At 34.2% G+C, this 21,977-nt stretch overlaps 1 protein-coding gene and 1 non-coding gene across 3 annotated transcripts in view; both read left to right on the top strand.

The window, feature by feature from the left end:
* Window positions 1-21,977, top strand: part of RhoGEF3 (Rho guanine nucleotide exchange factor 3) — a 200,522-nt gene that overhangs the window by 59,950 nt on the left and 118,595 nt on the right. Inside the window, exon 1 of one of the 2 annotated variants that reach the window (XM_035364439.2) lies at window positions 11-132. The exons of the other annotated variant lie outside the window; for it this stretch is intronic. Within the exon in view, the coding sequence (XP_035220330.2) occupies window positions 109-132 (24 nt within the window). The 5' untranslated portion in view covers window positions 11-108. Of the gene's footprint in view, window positions 1-10; window positions 133-21,977 lie in introns of those variants that run through there. 2 annotated transcript variants of the gene reach the window in all.
* On the top strand, window positions 6,298-6,370 carry TRNAT-UGU (transfer RNA threonine (anticodon UGU)). The gene has a single exon. It is a non-coding gene; the product is annotated as a tRNA-Thr (tRNA).

Here is a 21,977-nt window from a genome sequence, read left to right as displayed (position 1 = left end):
TCTCCAAGCGCTGGGACTTGCTTCTGTTGCCGTGTGAGAGAATCGGAATGTAGAGAAAAGCGCATCTTTGACCATTGCGTGTAATGTATACATTCGGATACTGGAGTTATGAGGCTGCGTACTGCCCATACTGTAAGTCAAGAAATCTGTTCAGTTATTTCTTTTATTTAATTTATGCTAAAACAAATTTTTTGCATAATTTATCCTTTCAGTGGATAACACATGTTAGCTCTCCATATCTGTTTTGACACTCTGTAGCTTAATAACTGCTTAAAATGTTGATTTGTATCACACATTTACTATCGTGGGAACTCTACTGGAGTGGGAATTTGAGGAATTTCTAAGTGTATGATGCCGTAGTTTTAGTGTGTTAAAAAAATCTGTGTGTTTTCGTTAAATAATTTTGTATGTATGGTATTCTTGCCACCTGTGCGAGAACTGACCACAGATTAACGGAAATAGATATTATAATTTTGAATTATGCTTATGTTTCAATTTAGATGTTTATACGGATGAATCTCCTGTTTTCCTCTTTTATTGCTGATTTTGCTAATAGAACTTAATTTGCGTTAAAATAAAGTAAACTTACGCTGCGCGCTCCGAGAATTCATTCAACTCATTTGGCGTAGCCAAAGGTGCCTTAATTTTTTTTTTTTTTGGGGGGGGGGGTCCTTTTATAAGTATTTCTTCAAAAATAGTTATATAAATATCTTGTCTACGAATTCTGTAATTAGAAAAAGCAAATCTTGTTTTTTTTTTTTTTTTTTTTTTTTTTTTCCAAATTTACGTTTTCGCCTGTAGATTTGGACAGTATTATTTTGGATGCATGCTTTCTGCCTGTCACCTCTTTCAATTAAAACATCAATAATTTTCATTTGAAAATAATTTATTAATTTAAGGATTTAAGTTTCTACAAGTTGAAAAACTTCAACAGTAATAATACGATTTCTTAAAATAAAACGATTCTTTACACCAGAATGCTTCGTAAATTTGCGCATTTTTTACATGAGAGCGAAGCTGTGCCTACAATTTTTGACATATAGAGCTAATTTCTTAATGGTGACCCTAAATATATATATATATATCTTTGAGATTGATTTATTATATTTTAATCCTTTGCAGCTCATTTCCATCAACATGAAAGGCTGACAGAAAACGGTTTCTGTTTCTCGTGTATTTGATGTTGCGGGGCTTAAGCACAGAGAAGTTTTATGTTGAATAAAGCAAAATTCGAGTTACTTATAGTGGCTGTTAAAATTCTTTTTAGGAAGACTAGATATGAGCACTAAACTATATGGAATTTTGATCGCACATTTCATTTAAAAAATAAATTACTGTTAAAGCTCTTCATTTTAAAAAATGGGTATTTTATAACATTTCACGATTATGGGGTGATTCTTTAACGATTAATTTTGCTCAATTTTCATCTGCGGCTAATGCCTCACTTTTCTTAACCTCAGCATGGCTCTCCGCGCCGAGTTTGAGACGGTGAGAAACTGGGATTTTAAAAATATTTTTAAGGAAAGAAGGAAAAAGTACTTAATTTTATAAAAATGTTCCCACTGTGTGTATGATTTCATTCTACTTCTTTTCTGTGATTTAAAAACTGTTTTGCTCTGAGTAAATGTTGGTTTAGTTTCATTTGCGAGATCTGGAGTGGTTCATTTAAGTTCTTGAATTCTGGTTTTAATCCTATCAACTGTGTGTAAATATAATGATGTGCGTAGCTTTTAAATTTTGAAAATAATTATCCTTACTGATTGTTCTAATTATTTGGTCACTTGTAACAAATCATTATCAAGCCACTTGTGTGAACAATGCCAGAAAGTACATATATGCTTGTTGATATGTGCAGCGACAATTCCCAGATCATTTACACCGTAAGAAATACAATCGTTGAAGTAAATAACAACAAAATAAGCTGAAGATTTCCATCTGATAAATTGTGACGATTCTTTCACCATTGCTGTATGTCTTCATTCATGTCAGAAACACTTAAGCTTGTGTTGAATCACCTTAGCAACACCTACGCTTTCTTTTATTGTTCAGAATTCAGCATTCGAACGGTTATGTCTTAAACCTTGTGTTGCTTTAGCCTCGTTCTTGATATATGTCTTTTCATTTTCAACTTCTTTTATGGTCAGTCGTACATCACGCGGACTTGCGTTTTTGGTAGACAGGTTACAAAGTGGAGCACGGATTTCGGCTTGTGAGATAATTCCAGGAAAGTATGTGGAGGACAAAAGCTTTTCCTCAGCATATATATCAGATAAGCTTAATTATTCATTTTACTGGGGTACTTTATCATACGAGTTTTAAGAAATTGCTCAGTGGTTATTCCCGGATCATTCGTGCCGTGAGAAAAAGCAATTTCTTAAATAAATAGCAAGGGATATACGAGTTATGTGATAGTTTTGGACATCGAGTTGTATTATAAAGCACAGAAAAAGATCTTTTCGTGCGTATAGTATAGCTATAAAGTTCAAATACCAATTTTTTAGGTTCCTCGTAATTTTTCGCAAATTCTCGTACAAGTTGAAATGGAAGCCCCATTTTATAAAAATTAAATCCTCGTTGGCGTCATTTTTTTCAACATTTTACCTTGCAGTTGTTAAGTGGTTTAAAAACATCTAAGACTTGGCAGTTCTTTCTTGGGTGTGCTTAGATAATTATAGTAAAGCATGCAAAGACTATCTGCGTTAGCGAAAGGATGCCTTCGGAAAGGGCTTTCTCAAAAGAAACTGGCTGTTCTTCAGATTATGCATGAGGAAAACCACGTGAACACCCATACGACTAGCCTATTCGCCGAGATTCGAACCAAGATTAAAAGTGCAGTTTTAATCTCTCTGGTGATGGTGTTTCTTGGGTTTAAAAAAAAAAAAAATCCAGACGAATTATTGTGGTGGTTGCATGGAATTTTTGTTCCTCTTTCCCATTAGTGCAATAAATACGAATCAGTTTGTTTTAGAATGTCTACGAGAGGAATCTTATAGGCTCCTGTTTTACTAATTACTGTTTGCTTTTCCGCGAGAGTAGTTTTATAGCCTTAAAGCACGATAGGCTTTAAAAAATGCTGAGATGCTTTTTATGCCTTAGCGTTTATGTGAAGTCACTACGCGTATCTAATGAAATCCATAATTTAAATTATTTTAACCAGGAGCTTCTTCCATTTTCGCATTCTAAAAGGTATCGCATATTTACTTATTATATTTCAATATGAAATTATTTAATTAGTGACGCTGCTTTCTTTTGAACATCTCGACATCCCTACTTCCGTTCAAATCATGTAACGGTTAAAAATTTAACATGGGGATTAAAGTTCGAATTTATCCAGCTCCAGTTTTCATGGTTTTCCCTTCTCTATGCGTAACACGAATACAGATCACTTTCTTTTATCTTTTTCCCCTCGAACCCTGCAGATGCGTTCTCCTCGAACGCATCTCTCGCTTTAGGCAGATAGCCATAGTGTCCTTTGCCGTATTCGAGTAAGCAAACCAGACCTGGAGTATGTCCAGACCTGTATAATCATTAAAAGTTTAATAATCAGTAGTACTGTATTATTAAGTATTTGGGAAAATATCAGATCAGCCGGAAGTTAAATTTGAATCGCAATAATTCTTTTCTTATGTTTCTGACACACAAAGATATAAATCTGCGCGCTATTAATTCTTTAATTTATTATGGACGTGTCTAAAGTTTATTTATATTCAAATGTGCTGATTATTTATATAGTTGAGGGAGATATATTTGGCCCGAAACTGCTTGCTAGGTATTTATTTTCGCTGTTTTAAGACCTGATCTCTTTCTTGTGGCAGGAGAGAAACAAACCATGTCCTATATATAACCTTAAATGTATTTAAAGGAAAAGAATTCCACTCCTGTTTTTCGACTTTATCCACTGCGGATCAACAAAACTCATCTTGCTTTGAAAAATTATTGTAAAAAAATATGTATCGCTTATTGAAAAAAACTAAATCTCACTGAAATACAACAAATTTTATGTTTTTGGTTATGTATACTTAATAAGAGTTAAGTGCTATTTTTGTGCAATGAATGACTACGTGAGCTGTATTTGTACATTATTGAAAAAGGAGCAACTAGCAACAGGGGCTTTTGTCTCGAGTAATTAAAATGCATTCATCTTGCGCAGTATGTGACGGCTTCTTAGTCCTCTTTGTTAGTTTACTGAGCTCCTAATCATCGAGTCTAAAGTTATTTCGTCTTGAACGCGATAATAGTGCTGTGGGTGTAGCTTGCTCAGACTTTTAAATGTCTTTCGTGAAGAAACAGGGGTTAGGCTTCCCAAACGTTGCGTGCTTCATCTGAAATAGTAATGAAGACATCCTGAAACAGGGAGCCAAACGCCCATTTGCCCCTACTTACGCAGTCGTTTCTTTTGCCCCTTCTATCCCCTTTTTCCAGCAACTCCACGGTGTCAGGTCTGGTTTCTCTCCACCCCAATCATTTTGAAAGGAAAAGTTGCAGGGTTACTGGAAAATCCCCCACCACAGGTGCAGCGCGAAAAGCTAAGCGCTCTTTGAAAAATATTTGTTGCGTCTTCCTGGCGTAACAGAATAGCAGGACTATTTATCCCTGACAGAATAGAGCCGTGTAAGGCAGCCATGGATTCAGGAAGTGTTTTACGTGAAAAATAAATGCATTAAGACGAAAGAAAATGGAAATCGATATTGCCGTTTTTAATCGATTTAGTGCATGTTTTGTGAACTTGAAACATCTGATTGCGATCTTCTTTATGATTTTTTAAAATGTCGGGTATATATATAATTTATTTACTAAAGAAATATTGATTATGTTATCTCCTAAGATTAATTTTAGTAGAATTATCTTAAAAGAGTGAATCCATAGTTAGTAAGTTCAATTTCGAAAATTGTTTTAAAGTAACTTGAATGTAAATTGTTAAAAATGTTTAACGGGGACTTGGAATTAAATCATGAATAAAAAAATTTCAATTGTAAAAAGAAATAAATTAAAAGCAAGTAATTAAATTAAACGCAAATAATTATTGCTCTTGATCGGAAATGAGTTGTCTTTTCAAGAGGAACAAACCAACTCCCGTTCAATGAACAATAATTAAGAAATAAATACGAAGGTGTTTCGTCCTTTACTCGAGTAATAAGGCGATGCCAAACCGGCAATTCAAGCTAGGCCAAATATTTTCGTGAATAGAAGGGATCAAGAACCAATGCAGAGAAACAAAGAACTCGATTAAGCATTTTAGCTAATTCAATTTTGAGTGAAAAGCAATTTTTGCAGTAAAATTGATATTGCTCGAGTAACTGTCCCCCGACACCCTCGTGTTTATACATTTTAATTCGAAACTAAGTGAATTTAAGATCATATATATATATATATATCAGTCTTACTATAAAATTACAATATTTAATTTCAGTGCAAAATTATGTAAGAAATTTTTTTAGTTATGTCCTGCATTCGAATGCTGGAAACTTCCTTGTTAAGGTAACAGCTCATTAACCACAAAGAAAAAGTGTAAAAACTCTCTTAATGAAGCGACAAGATCTCGAGGATTTGAAGCTCATCATAGTTATTTTAAGGAAAACATCACCTGTCGCTTCTTTATTTGTGGTTGCTCTCCCTATGATGGCAGTGGGAAAAAATGGTTAGTTATTCTAATAAATGTTTAAACATGGCCATTAATAGACAGTGTTTTGTTTGTGGCAGCTAAAATGTGTAGGGATTAATCTAATGAACTTCTTGAGTACCTTTTTATTTTACACTAACCCTTCAATAGTTTTTTCCTTCTCTCATTTGCCGCAGTACACGGAAATACCGCGAAACCTCGGTTAACGAACTTAATTCGCTTCAGAGATTCATTTAAACGTCAACAGAAATGTTTTCGTAAACCGAAACGATTTTCCCGTAAGAATTAATGTAAAATAGATTAATTTGTTCCTGGGTCACAAGCGATTGCTTTTGTACAGTAGTACTTTATTCATAAGTTTATAACCCAAAATCGGTTGAAATCTTTAAATACGAAACATATAAAAACAAATATTAAATAAAGTAGAAGAAGATTTAATTTTACTGTACCTGAACAAAGATGAATGTACGAAGAAGATGGTATGAGTGGAAAATGAAGAAGAAGATGTTAGTGTTTGAATGCGAAATTTCTTTTCATAAAAACATCAGCTAACTCTGTTTAGGGAGCACCTTCTACCTTTTCTTAAATGACTAATCATTGTAAAAAATACGGAAAACAATATTTTACAACATCTTCTGACGTTAACATATAAGGTATTTCTCCCGCCTTCTTAGCATGCCCTCGTGGTGTAATGGTCAGCATGCTCGACCTGTATTCGAGAGGTCCGTGGTTCGAATCCCGGCGAGGACATTGCTCATTTCTTCAATTTCCAGGTTAAAAAATCCTATTGTCTCTACAGACAAATAGGAGTTATGTTTTGACATGGTTTCTGAAGCTTAAAAATTGCGCAATTTTGCGCAAGAAGTTTTTTTTTTTTTTTTTTTTTCGAATTAAGTTACAAAGCAGGATTACTAATTGTGTAAATTGTTTTTAGGCATAAAATTATATCTTGGCAAGCAAATGGGGAGAAAATGCAATGTGTCTTCAATTAAGGTAAAATTTAAACCGAAATTCTGGGCTCAATTATTTTGTTAAAATAATCGAAACTATTAAATATATTAATGCTTCAAAAATTGTGTAGCTCTGCAACGAACGAACTAAAAATTTGTTTCCGCATGATAAGTTGAAGTCGTGTATTGGGTCACTTCTTTCTGTGTGTGCGAGTGAATAAAAATCCAGTTATTGTATCGAAATTAGCTAATTACGTGTGTCGTGTGAAATTAGATTCATATTCAAAATTACGTGATAAGAATTTCAAAGGCTACTCAAGGCAGCGATTTCCCACTCGCAACATCCAATATTCCAAGGGGTGTTATTACTCTTGTGTCATTCTTCACTTGTTTAACACGCAAAACGTTAATTTTATATCCAATGAAACGAAATTTTGTAGCTATGCATTTTACTTTTAATTCCAGCTGTGATTCATATGAACTTTTCATCAGCATTCGAGGAAAAGGGACTTCGTTCTGTTTTCCGTTAACCTTCGAAGACTACCCTAGTAATCTGTGCCAAGGAGAAATTTGCTACGAGAAATTGTCTAACAATTAATTCTAGGGTGACTGTAATGAAGCTTCTGAAGAGGGTGGCGGATTAATTTCCTTAATCTGTTTAACTTTGTCTTGTTCAATTCACAGAGGTTGCTGCTGCTAGCGATAGTGTCTTTTTTGAAGAAGAAAAGATAAATGACGTACGTCCTCAAGGAATACTCGCTTCTGCGGCGTTCTTTCACAATGTTTCGCAGCTTTACGATCTTTTATTGGAAACTTAATGCATCCACGTATTTAAAAACTGCATTACAAAATTTTCAAATTCCTCTAATTTGAGCACAAAATTTGCTTAATAATAATAATAATAATGCATTTTAAATCTCATATATAAGTCTTTATTTTCAGTGTTTATATCATATCTTTGTCTTAAAGCTAGGCGAAAAGCTTTGCGTGTGCACTTGTTAATGCGTTCACCGGAATGCGAACAATCATAATTAGCGCCGGAGTGAGTATGAATACATAATTAATCTTCGGAAGACCTCTGAACTTGAATAACTAATCGATTGCTTTCGATTTGCCCTGCGCGGAAGATTAACTAACTTCCTGTATGTATATAATTCATTAATGTATGGATAACAAATTCTGTTCAAGTAGTATATTTTAGTAAACAAAAGGCGAACGGAGTTCTGTGTTTTTGAGTCAAGAGCGAATTAGCAATTTATACTTGCTAGGAAGATAATTCCAAGTCTCGCGCGAAGCAGATTATTTGGAATATTTTCAGGTTCTGTAATTGAGCTATATTAAAATACTTACAAAAGATGGGGTGTAATTTTCAGGATAAGTTTTTGTAGCTTACAATTCTTGAATACAGTATTCTGAAATGTAATTCTGTTGGTAAGAGAGTACTGTCGTAATGCTATAACTCTTCATCGTAGGAAAACAGAATATTATTTTATTACAAAAGGGCGTGGACAGCTATGGAATCTAATAATTTAAATTTCAAATTTCTTCGCAATATATTAGTACCAAACTGAAAGTTGAAAAATAAAAATAGTGCCTTCCCGAACTTTACAATGAAAGCATTTTTAATGTTACGTAAAAAATTTCCATTAGATTGATACGAAAAACATTTCAGATTAAAACATAGCAATTAAACAGTTTTTAAGATAAATTGATATGCGTAGTTAATCAAAATTTCTCTCGTGCTCGCTCTGTAGCTGCCTGGGGTTTCCGTTTCAAATGGAAAACATTAAGGCTGCTCTAAACAACTTTTATGATGGCTTTATGGAAACGTTATCTTTAGTGCAAATACAGCTATCTTTTCTGTCTCGTTTGCGGGAAGGTGAGGTAAACATATCATTAGAACGGTTCGATTTAAAAAGATAAACCAACAATGTACATTTAAGACAACGAGAAAATGAAATTCTCTGTCGTTCCTCATTTAATTTTCTGTTCCACTGGAAGAGAATTTCAGGCGTTGTAATAAATGTAGTACACTTTTGTTGTGTGCCCACTTTTGTTTTGTGCCCACATTTGGAGAGAGCGTACTGTTATGGTGGAAAGATACTTTGTTATAGGTGAACTGTTATTAAGCTTATCAAGCATTATTATGGTTTTATTATAAGTAATTTCTTAGTTTTATTTATTAATTTTGCTTCTGAAATTTTTAAATGTATCCCCCCCCCAAACGGGATAGTCAGGAGCAAGACGTATTTGAGTATAAACTAGTGTTCTCCCGGAATCGAAGACGTTAACTTTTGTGCGTACTTTTCTGGTAATGCGGCTTCCGAGATCTGGCTGCGTGTTCTTGTACCTCGCCACGTAGTCGTATATTAACACTGGCTACGTGTTCTTGTACCTCGCCACGTAGTCGTATATTAACACTGGCTACGTGTTCTTGTACCTCGCCACGTAGTCGTATATTAACACTGGCTACGTGTTCTTGTACCTCGCCACGTAGTCGTATATTAACACTGGCTACGTGTTCTTGTACCTCGCCACGTAGTCGTATATTAACACTGGCTACGTGTTCTTATACCTCGCAACGTAATTGTATATTAGCACCGTGTTGCATTTTTGCTCTCTCGCCGCGTGTTCTTCTATTATTCATTTTTGACGAGTTTTTCGAATTTGCATTTTTACTTTAAAATATATTCATCGCTTTTTTGTGTGTGAATAGGACTTACAATCTTTAATTTACCAAGTAATGAGGTGGATGCCATGTCATTTTTTCCAAAAAGAGGTCTTTTGCATGACAAACGAGTGTGCAAAAATGGCCACAACATGAAACTTGGTTAACGACGAAATCATTTGAAGGTGCGATGTTAAAAATTCAAAAAAAGAATTGCCTCTGTGCTGGAAATAAGTTCAGCGGTTCCAGAATATCGTTCGTCACTGCTATTAGATTTATGTATTCTTGGCCAGAGGAGTTGACGTCCATGAAATGGTGTAAGAAACAGCTTAATTTGCCTGTCTGTTACAATTGACTGGAATAATTACACGTGATAAAATGATGATAGTAAGGATTCTTAAGAATATTCTTAGGAAACGATATGTGAGTGTTAACTGTTATTATTATATATTGTGTTGTTTATTTTTACATTCGCGCTCTACGAGCTTGCTGAAATTACAACTCTTGGCGCAAATCTAAAATCGCCAAGTATGGTTGGGGGCAGGTATAACAAAAAAAGTACTCTTTTAGGTTAGGGTCATATGCTAACCGTTACACCGTAAGAGAAGCATGGGAGAAATATTTTAATGTTACATTCTTCCACTTACAAACGATGTGGGAGGTTGGACAGCACCCCACTCCCAAATTTAGCCAATCAGTTCGATAAGTATTTACCATTACCTTTTTAATTCGAGCTCCAGATATGAAAAAACTGGCTTTAAGAGTGAGAATTCACCTAAAAATAAATTGTGCCTTACCACAGGATCTTGGGTGTGCCTCAGCGATGTCAGCAGTTGCACCGCAGTAGCATATGAGTATATGGTTTAGGTTTATTGAATTATGGTAAAGCACACTAGAGCTATCTGCCTAAGGGGAGGGATACTTTCGTGGAGGACTTTCTAACATATGAGTAGAATGCCTTATTTCCTTTAGGAATTATCAAACATATAGCAGATTGCTATATCGCGCACCTGGGGTGACTTATAATGAGTTGCAGCTCATGAGTAATGTTCTTATTTATTTTATTATTATTATTATTTTTTTTTTTTTAGTATTTCAAACATGACTTCAGTTCACTGTTTTGATTTGTTCATCGTAGCTTTACATCTTCCTTATGTGAAACGAACTTCACATTTATATTCTTTACTTATCTAATTTTCCTTATCTATATACTTTATATTTTTTCGTTATATTTGAATTAGTGTAACAGAGCCACTATTATTATGAATAATTTTTTATCCTGTTATGGCATATGAGATATCCAATTAAGCGTTATTTAATTTGTCAAAAACCATGCCATTAAGTCAAAAACCATGCGAAAAATCACTAAATACTAATGTAAATTAGCATATTCTCTTTCCTATTTTCACAATTTAAACTGCGGCTGAATGAGTTGGCTGCAGAGATGTTTTATCCCCGCCCCTATTGTGTAACGAACTTTAAATACCAGCCAGTTTCACTTAGAAAATCCTCTTTCCTGTGTGTCTGCTTCAAGACGTGAGGTCCTTTGCCATAACTGAATAATTCAGTGCTATTTTTTAAAATATTGATTATGCTTAATGTAATATAAAATAAATATTTATATTTCTTTGTAACATGTCTGAATTTGCTTAGAAATGCAGTTTATAAAGCAAATAAAATAGACATAATCGCCTTTTAACACCAAGTTATTATGTCGTAGATTGTAAATAATTTTTTATAAATACGCCCTTTGTTTTAATGAGAATGTATTCGTATTGCAGTTTTAATTTGTATTTGCGTTTTCCGATAGTAAGAAAAGGGGGAAAAATGAAATTTGCGCTCCTTATCATTGGCATAGCAGACAGCTGTCTAACTGATGCAGTTTATTTTATTTTATACAAATATGTTAAGTATCTGATTTCATGACGCTTATCAGTATGTGTTTTATCTCACAGTGTACAGACATAAATCTTGCCTTAATTACCAGAGAAGACATCGCTGTCGGCTTGGGTTATGCGTTTTAACGTAAATTTCATTGTAATGAGTAACTTTTAAGCAGTTTCAGTTTCTTCACTAGCATCATCACAATGCTTGGGTATAAAATAATTTTCGATTTTATTAATTTTGTTTTTAATAAAAAATAACTCGTCTATTTATTGCGCGCACACGTTTTTAACGTCACGTATTACGTATTTAGGACTTGGAATTCTCTCGTAAATCCGGTCGAAAATATTCGTTGTCATCAAAGCCATTTTATTTTATGTCTATTATATTTATTTATGTTTTGCCTTATTAAATTTTTCAAGCTTATTTAAGGAAACCGCGTTTAAATTGTTAGTAACAACTTTCTATTGCCAAATTTTAAATGTGTTAATAACTTTTCTACTGTTATATTTTAAATGTAGTAATAACTTTCTGTTGCTACTTGATGTGGTGGAATGTCATACAGTCTTTTGATGAATTTGTATGATTGTTACATCGGTAAGTGCTAGTGTTTCAGGGCAGCGGGAGAAAAATCGTGAAATCCGTTACCCTTGGCAGGTCCTGTCTCTGCGTTACTAAAACTAAATAAGCAGCTGCCCTCTAAACAAAGTCCAATGGAAATATCAATTCAAAGAAACATTAAGGAATTATATTCATGTTTTTGTTATTTCTCTTTTTCTCAAACAGCTAACTGAAAATATTTTCTATATCCTTTTAAGCAATTTAAAACATAAATGCATTATTAGTAAAGTAACAAATGTGGTATTGTATATCCACGACCGTATAAAAGTACTTTAATTTCGCCTACTGCCGGCAACATGCGCATTGATTTAACTTTTAAACTATTTTGTACATTTAAAAGCTTATGTTTTAATATCGTATGTTATTAATTTTTGCGTACTATTTTTCATAACAGTAAAGTTTTTGTCATAAGTGGAGTACATCATTAGAGACAAAGAATAAATACTCAATTCATATGGAACTAATATAAGCATGTAAACTTAATCGTGTTATTAGGGATCTACATAAATTATTCATAGTCGTAATTTCTTTCATACGCTGCCTTATAAAATAGTTTTTAAGTATATTTTTGATACGTTTTAATGAGTTGTTAGATGGATTAATGAAAATTTTTCTTCGGGTTAAATTTTTTAAGTTTTGATAAATTTTCAGATCTTAATAATATTCGTAGGTCAACTAATAAATATGTAATTTTCGAAAATGTAATTCTCTTTTCGTTTTATGCGCGTCATTTTATTGCGGTTGCTCCTTGAAACAGGTGTAGACGTCAATAAGTTGCCGGGGCGGGGGTTTATTGACGTCAAAATCGCCTGCTACAGGTTTAACTATCAACAATTAATAGCCATTATACTTTTCTAGTAATACATGTCTGATCTGTCTGACATTTGCAGCTTGGCCATCATAGCTATCAGTTTGACTTTTCTTCTTTAGATCCATTTTCCTTCTTCTTTTCTTCTCTAACATTCTTTTATGTCGGCTCTCAAGGGCTTTTAGAACTGCTTTCGTATCACATTTTTTGCATCATTGCTAAACACGATCCAAGCTGAATTGCGTAAATCTGGTAATTTTGTTGACTCAGGATATAAGTGGTGGTTATCTCGAAAATATTTGCGTTGAATTGCGAAGGACCTATCTAATCCTAGCCATTACTTGGCTGCATTATTCGTTCGAACGCATTTGTGCCCCCCCCCTTATCAACCGAATTCAACTTTATCGCCTGAATTATTTATATTCAGAGAATTTTTATTCTTTTTAATTTTCGTTCGCTGTTTCCTTGAAATAAAATTAAATATTCATTTTGGGTTGGAAATAAATATTAAAAAGAAATTAACTATTAACCAGTAACGGGTTTTTCCGAACTTACTTTTGTACCGACTGATGGTGAATTAAAACTTTCGTAATGTCTGCTTTCTATTTTGCTTCTGTGAAAATTGTTTGGGTAATTGCTTGCAGGGAATTTTCGATTTGTGGACTTCTGAAATTCGGGTTTTTTTTTTTTTTTTTTTTTTTTTTTTTAGTTCTTCTCCCAGGCCTTAAGCAATGAAATTTATTTCATCCGCTCACTCCTTGGCTTTTAGTGGCGTATTAGTTAGTTTATTTTTTTTTTTTTTAAATACAACTTTAGTGGAATAATTTTTCAAAGCATAAGTTTATTTTTGTGTAAAATAAGAATTTTTCGACTGTGCTTAGATTTTCCCCGTTTTGCTGGAAATACATTTAATTCGTTGCTGATATTGTTCCAAATCACAGAAGTTTGCTGAACTAATATTCTAAAAAAGTATTTAAGTCGTAATTATTTACTTTTCCCATTTCACAAATCGTATAGCCATTGTAGAGTCTTCTAGTATGTTTTGGTATCTTACACTGTAGACCCTACTGAAAAGACTGAGTAGCGAATTCTCGCTAGGTCATGGAAGGACACGAGATGCTACGCAAAATGTGTTAGTCAAGAACTGTAGGGTCTTTAAAATTTGTTTTTTTTTTTTTTTTTTTTTTTTTTTTTTTCCCCTCGGGATTCGCATCTGGACCTCTCGAATATGCGCCGAGTGTGGTACCGTTACACCATGAAGGAATGCAGAAAGGAGAGAAAAATATTTTATACCATTGTCACAGACTTCTCTTTAATATCTGGAATTATCCTCAGCATTAGGACAGCCAGTTTGTTTCAGAGTTATTGGTAGCGGATAGGCCGAAACAGCAGCAGGCAGTAGTTAAATAATTGCGTCATCATTAAACAAAGGTATCCCCAATACTTTTCTTCAAGAATAAAAGCAAAAACTTCAACCTTTTTTAATCAGGAGATGAACATGAATGAAAAAATAAGTAAAGGCTAGAAAGTACTTGCTGACTTCATTTCAAAGCACGTACAACCATAACCATCATTGTGCATAAACCCCTAATAAATCCGCCTCAAATAATTCAGCCGAGAGATTACCGTGTACACCAGTTCTTCCCAAAACCTTTAAGCCCTCTGGCGTATAAGCCGTGAATTACCTCGACTTGCCTGCATACATTTGCTTTTTTTCGGGGGGGGGGGATCGTAGAAAACAGTGTAATAATGAAATAAATAATACACATATATATTAATTAATATTTACAAATTTATTAATAATTACGAATAAGTGTTCATAATTAGTTAAGATAACACAAATTTTAAAACTTCTTGCTGCATGCCAAAAATTATTTTGCTTTTTAAAAACTGACTGAACTTTTGGGAATCTTTTAAAATATTGATCTTTGGTTAATTTCCATGTAGAGACTGTCTCTGTATGTAATTGCAAGATGCGAATTGAAATTTATTTGAATCTTTTTAAAGTTTCTACTTTAGCTGCCTAGAAATTAAACATGTATTTGCATTATTAATACCAGTTTGATTTTTTTTACTTGTATGGTAACATTGTTTTAAATTTTAATTTGTGTTGTGTAGGCCCCACTAATGCGATTATTTGAGATCTTCGTAGTTCCAGCTGCAATGCTAGTCACGAATGTCTTCCGTTGGATTTCTAATAGTTTCGATTCCCGTTACACCAAGGCTATTACTTAATCTATATAACATTTTTTGGACAAACTGAATTCCAAGTCTGACAGTCCTACCACAATGTGCGAAATATATTTTATTCGTAGTAGTACTGTATTTTTAGTAAACTAGTAGTAATGTCGTATTTTAAAATTATTAAGATCTTTAGTTTACTAATTAAAAAAATTATTAACCTTTAAATTACAAATTTGTAAAATTAGTCTTGTAAAAATTAGTTGTAACATTTCTTTTTTGCTTTCAGAGAGAAAGAGCGATGCCATTTTTACATTTCTCTATAAGAATAGGTTTGATATTTTACTAGTTTACTAATACTAAAAATTAATGGGAATCTGAATAATATATACATATAGATATATAGGCAAAAATAATATATATATATAGATAGATATAAAAAGATTTTTTGCAAAGAAAAGGAATGTTTAAAAGCTATTGTTAAAAGGAAATTTGGCACTGTAGTTCCTGTGTAAAATAGTTGCATCATGTAAAATCAACTAAAATACTAAAGAAGTCGAAGTTATCGCGTAAAAACTTAATGTAAAAATTACAAAACGAGATAGCTTCAAAATCAAAAAGGGATGAGAAAAAACTAAAATTTTAACACAATAAATTTTTATAGATTTAAAAGATATATAGACAAAAAGAAAGAAATTTAGAGCCAAATACACAAAGACATGAAAGAAATGAAATTCTAAACCAATAAATAAAAAAAACTGCGATACTGTAATATATATATATATATAATAATTTATTTCCTAAACAGTATTGATTAATTGATTGTATTCGCACTAAATGGATTTAAGTTCATACAACATATATATATATATATATATATATATATATATACATCCTCACTCTTGTATCAATATGAGAGTAAACGGCCTGTGAATTCTTATCTTTTGACAGTGGGTAGCTGTCTAATATTAAAGAAAGACAGCCTAAAGCATTGAAATGGATTAATAACATCATAATGCCCAATTCAGGGTATTAATTCTGGAAGTGAATGACTAGTACAAATTTATGCACAAAATTATTTAAAATCCTGAATTTTCTCTAATTATTAATTCATTCATTTCCAGCATTGATATCCTGGATTGTGCATTATAATATTTTGGATGATTTTAAATGTTTTATGCAGTTCTTTTCTTAAATATTTGACAGTTATTCACTATCGGAACATAAAATCATATAATTTCGCAGTAACTTGCGCGATTATAATAGATTTTAAGTTGCACTCTCCTCTTTTTTTTCCTTACGAATTTATATTTATGTAAATACGTTTGTGTTAAAAAATCATTTGTGCTCAAAATACTTTAAAGACGTTTCAGGGCTGAAGCATCCTTTTAAATAAGCAAGAATACCTGGTCCAATGCTATAACTTATAAAAGTACTGAGTCTGATATATGGTGCAAATTAAAATGTCTGATCAACTTACGTAACTCACTGTTTGAGTCCTCAGTAACGGTGTTTTGCCGCGAGTGTTATAAATCTCATTACAGAAAAAGTTCGTCTTTCATGTCACATACACATAATCTATAAAACTGGCGCAGGACCTTTGATATTTCTATAATCTTTATCAATAGACTGACGGGAATTTCCTGGTCAATTTCTGCCCCTCTTCTGTATAATTTCCGATGATTCCCCCTTCCCATATCAAAGTCAATTACTGTAGATCATTTCTAGCCTAGAAGAATGAGATTTAAAAAAAAAGGAAGGTAAGAAGAAGCATCTTACCCTCCGTCTGTTCTCTAATCGCTATACTGGTGGAGGATATTCAACCCCTCCTATTCAGAAGACGGCGCCTTAGTCTCTGACGCCATGACGAAGTTTAAATGCCATCTTCCCGACATCCCCAAGTCTGACCAGATGTTGAAATGTCTATTTTACAAGAGTTTCACTCTTCCTCTCGTCTCTTATTACTTCGTTTGAAAAGAGTACACTTTCACACGCACCTTTACCCCTGCACTCAAAACTTTCCACCATTCCTTTCAGATTTCTTCTCTTCCTTTTTGTTTTTTTTTCGCATGAAATTATTTGGATGTTTTGAAATAAAAATTTCGATAGTGTAGCAAAGGTATTGTATAGTTTGAAAGTATTATGATGGATAGTGATTTATTGTGAGAAAATTACTCCATGCGTATTAGAAATGTGGAGCTTCAACTTCCAGAAAATTTGTTTTGATGTGCTTTTCATCTTCTTTTAGAAAATATGCTTATAGTGTTGTTCCTCTTTCTCTGAAATAGCTTAGGTAACGTTAACTTGACAACAATTCCCTTTAAATTGTGGGTAATGAACTTTTGGGATTGTGGTTAAACTGCATTACTTAGATTTCTCTGATCTGATATTTGGTTTTCGACCTACGTAATTTGCACTTCTTATTTCGGATCTTTTTTCCACGCACGCGCAATTTTGTCGTTTATCATTTCTAATAATATTACATTATTAAGTAGTTAACATTCTGGGCAATTTTTCGCTTTAATAATTAAGCACAAAGCTATTAATCCTAGAATGCCCATTTTCAACCCTTAATGGGGACCCGCCAGCGACCGAGCGGTAAAATCGCTAAACACTGGTAGTTCCACCAGTGTATCTCGGTGAATAAATCTCGGTGAATGGGCTGGCTGCGTGGAAGTTTTTCTTGTTTTTGCCCATGTGAAACGTAAATATTAAGACGGCTTCCATCAATATGTCCTCTATGAAGGAGCACTCGCGTGCCATTATCCAAAATTGATCCTAATATCCATCGAAACTTCTACGTGCAGTATTCATTAACACTGAAACGCACTGCCACTTCATAAATTTTGCACTGTAATATAAGATGATTTTTAAAGTTGAAGGACTGGAACTTGAAAATTTTCTTGCATTTAGAACTTTCGTGCATCTTTCGTTAGCAAATACAATGTCGACAAAAAGTGTTCATAAAGAAGAATCCTGTAAATAGTCTTCGTGTGCCTGATGACAAAATGTTCCCGCAGTAGCATAAAACCATCTTCCTGGACATATGAGTACCCCTGTAAATAACTGGTTGGGGAAAGACCTAGTGGTGTACAGAATGGCAACGCTGCTCTCTCCGCAAGTCTGTGCTTGGTTCTTTATCTCTGCAAAAATATCGGAACTTGATTTAAATGGAACCGGTTATACATATATGATGCTCTCTCTGAATTATCTGTGGTTGTGATTAGTGGAAAATAGCAAAGCATAGGAAGGCTATCTGCCTAAGGGACACATGCGTTCGAGGAGGGATTTCTAAGGGAAACTGGCTCGTATTCATGTTATATATGGAGAAAGCCACGAAAACAGAAAAACACCCAGTCCGTTCGCCTGGGTTCGAACCCAATGCGAACTCCCCGTATTCAGCCGTCTTAACTGCTCAGTCATTGATGGAGCCGGGTTTATCTATGAATTGTGTAGATATATGATGAGGTCTGACAAGTTCTTGAATCGTGTTGCCACAACAATTTTTTTCTTACATTCCACATTATATTGTTTTAATTTCGGGGTCAGTCGATTACTCAATACACATTACAGAACATTTAACCGTTGGTACAAGAATAATTAACAATAAGCTTTTAAAAGTTGTATATAACTCAATTTTAACACAATGTAATCCACCTATGTACTGAGAAGTGACCAATGGTCGAGTTGATAAAAACCACAAGGTTAATATGGAAGCATGATTGCAAAATTACTCTGGATTCCCAAAATCCAGTATAATTTTGTTGTTTTTGATTTATTAGCTTTGTATATTAATTTCCAGTCCCAACAGTGTATTGTTCGAAATAGGATACTGGCCGGTGGCCGAATCTGGTACTTCGAATTTCGAACACTGGTTGTTCGACCCAGGTTGGTATACCGGCAAACGCGATTGCCTGCGTGGGCGTTTCATAATATGTAAAATGTATTTAACCACTTTTTTTTTAGAAAATTCTCCACGACGTCATCCTTTCTTTTGAGCAGATTAGCACTCGCGCACCTTGCTCATTCGACTTGGCAAAAAGCACTCTTTAGCTAGCACTGTAATTGTAGGTAGCTAGTCGAAGTCTTATAGATCTTCATAATTTAATACATCACGGTATGAAGCTGTTTGCAATTTCTTTATTTATTTTTAAATCTGAGGAGCATGAAGATTCAGTACTTCTCTTGGTATTGTATTCTTCCAGTATTGTATTCAAACTCCGAACCCTCGATGCTAACCGAATGTACGACCAATTACACCACGAAAATACGCGGCAAGGAGGGAAGAAAATTCCTTACTGCGTTTTGAAATTGATTTCGAAATCGATTCTTTTCATTTCTTATGCCGACCTAAGTCGCTGGCCTTGCGAGAACCTATGGATACGAATGCTGATTGCATTATTGATTTTTAAATTACTGAGACAACCCGCAGAAAGTTATTTAAAAAACTAGTAATTTGTATACAGGACGAAGTTTCACGTATTTCACTTTTATTTGTGCAAATGTGCATAGTCGCGGATAGCGGTTCGTGCTATAGAGTCATACTGATAGCAGAACCTAACTTCGCCATAAAGAACGTGTTGAGCGTTTGAAACTAACGAATGTATTATATTGGACAAAGACCTACTAGAAAAAAGAGGTCAGTCTTTCCACACCATGGCTCATTGATGATTGCAGTTGAACTTAAAGTTACGTCTAATGAAAATTCAGATTTCCTCTTATTTCTATTTCATTCCCTCCCCTTTCTGAATTGAACATTAAGCTTCCAAGTGCAATTAGAACTGTAACATAAACAATATATTATTATTCCTAATTTCAGGTTAAAAACCTCCAGTATTGTTTCAGCGTAATAAATAAAGTAAATAAATTTGTATAAAATCATGGCAGTAATGAATATGCTTCAGTGACCATCACACATACACTCACACACAAAAAAGAAAAGAGGAAAAGAAAAAGGGTCAGTGCTTGATTTTGCTAACATTTCTGGCAACTATTTCCCAAGTTATATTTTCTGAATGTTGACCTAACGTAGTCAACAATCTGTTGCTGTGTTTATCCAGTCCACACCTCATTTCTACTCGGCAACATTGAGGATCGCTGTATTAGATAATTCGTATATCTACAGACTTCCTTGGATCGACGTCGTGGTGGGTCATAAATACGTCTTTGTGCTCTGTACTGGGCTTAAGCTGGGTAGTTGGGAATGATTGAGGAAGCAAAAAAGGCTTTTGTGTATTTCAGAGCATACAAACATATATAATGGTTGCCGTGAGGCTTGGATTTACTTTTGCTTTGACGTTGCCTTTTGATGGATTTCCAATAATCAGATGAAAGATTTTCCTTAAAATTTTATTCGCTCCCACGCGATTGCGAGGGAGCAGGGTAGAGATGTTTTTCTTGTTATTTTTGTTATTAATGTAGTTTCCTTGTTTCCTTCTTATCTTATTATTTTATTTCGAAAAGCTCTTCTTAATATCGAATTTAAATGAAGTGCAAGTAAAATGCCGGTTATTTGCAAAAATGTTTTTCACAGAAATAATTGGAGAGGCATTCCGTTTATGCTAAACATTAACTTTTGAAAATGGGGGAGCAGAATCTTGTTTTCCTGTTTAGCCGTTCGTAGTTTTTTTTAATTTACTTTCTTGCTCTAATCATTGCGTGTTCTTAAGCATTTAAATACTGCAGAGATAAAATCTCTTAAATACACTGCTAGCCATTAAAATTGCTGAATCATGAAGGAAGAGCACAAAAATCAGAAATTTGCATGAAAGGACATGCTGAGATATGCAGTTGTTTAGCATTTCAGAGCATCGCATATTGTACACAAAAGTAACGTCACCTCGAGGCAATGTAGAAGGGCACAACAGAAATGACGATTTTTCAATCGGAAATCGCTTTTATTCTTTTTTTCTTTTGTGTTGGAGATCGTGTTAAACCACCTATTTAAGAAGACGAAACTCAACCGACATATCTCAGAATTCGATCGAGAGAAGGAAATCTACGCCACTGCGGATTAGTATACTCGCCTTGGTCGAAATCTAATGATTTTTATGAAAAACTGTAATCAGTATGTCCAGTATGGTAACACTGAGTGACGTCCGGAATCTCAAGGCCCACCCCTTTCCCTTACCAATGCCTAAGACACCAGATATCTTGTTCTCATCTGTTGTACAGAGGCATCTCGTACGAATAGCCTGGCTCAGAAAATTGCGTGTATTGAATAGCGCTAGTATCCTCACGTACGGTGCAAAGGCATCTGCAGCGTATCATAATGGTTATATCTCTATGTAGAGGCTTTGAGGGAAACAAACGTTGAAAGCTTGCATTCTTCGTTGTAACGCCACAGCTTTTAAATCGATAGTGTGAAGGTATTGTTGAGTACAAAGTCCATTCACCTTTCATCCTGATGTGGCCGAGCAGTCAAGTTGCTGAACATAGGAAGTTCGACCAGCAGTCCAATACCCGCGAACGGGGTGGCTTCAAGGAAGTTTTCGTGTTCCCTACCCCCATGTGTAACGAGAATGCAAGCCAATTCCCTTAAAAAGCCCTCCTCCAAGGCATCCTTTCTATAGACAGATAGCCCTTGTGTAATTTAAAATAATAATTCTTATGTCCTTTAGTTTGACCACCACTGTTGCGTTACTGAACTATAATGCCAGTGGCTGTTCTGTATCTTCGGGGCTCCTTCGCCCCACGTTTGAGCATGTTTACCTCAATGCCATATATTTCCATAGCATACACAACATTCGACTCCTGCCCTTTGCCGGTGCGTTGTGCAGATGTCTCTCTAACTGTAAATTCTGATCAACAGTTGTAGTCAGACTGGCACTACAACATATGCCAGGCAAATGAATACTGGCATAAAACTGAAGCTGCACTCACTGTAATACCCGTAATTGCTACCAAAGTGTATTCCAATCAAAGCCATGTAACGGTTACTATTATTGCCAGCTTTGTGCCTCAAAATGACCTGAAATTTTAATAATTTCATCCTTCTAGTATGATGTATTAGTAAAATAACTGATTCTGCTAACTGTTTTTCCCTCTCCCCCATGGTATAGCAGTTTTAATGGCCAGCATCTACACTGCTGGCCATTTCAAAGATATAGAGATTTTCAGAATATTATATGACTGAGTAATACATGCTTTGTACTGTGTTAAGAATTTTTTTTTAATTATGTGCAAAAGGTTAATATTTTGCTTCTTGGAAATATGAAGTACAATTTCACATTTCAGTTAATATGA

The sequence above is a fragment of the Stegodyphus dumicola genome, chromosome X2 (genome assembly GCF_044657685.1).
Source record: "Stegodyphus dumicola isolate Sdum_Otavi_A_Nest chromosome X2, ASM4465768v1".
NCBI lineage: Eukaryota > Metazoa > Arthropoda > Arachnida > Araneae > Eresidae > Stegodyphus > Stegodyphus dumicola.
The sequence above is the reverse complement of the archived record's forward strand: the minus strand, read 5'-3'. Positions and strand labels throughout refer to the sequence as shown.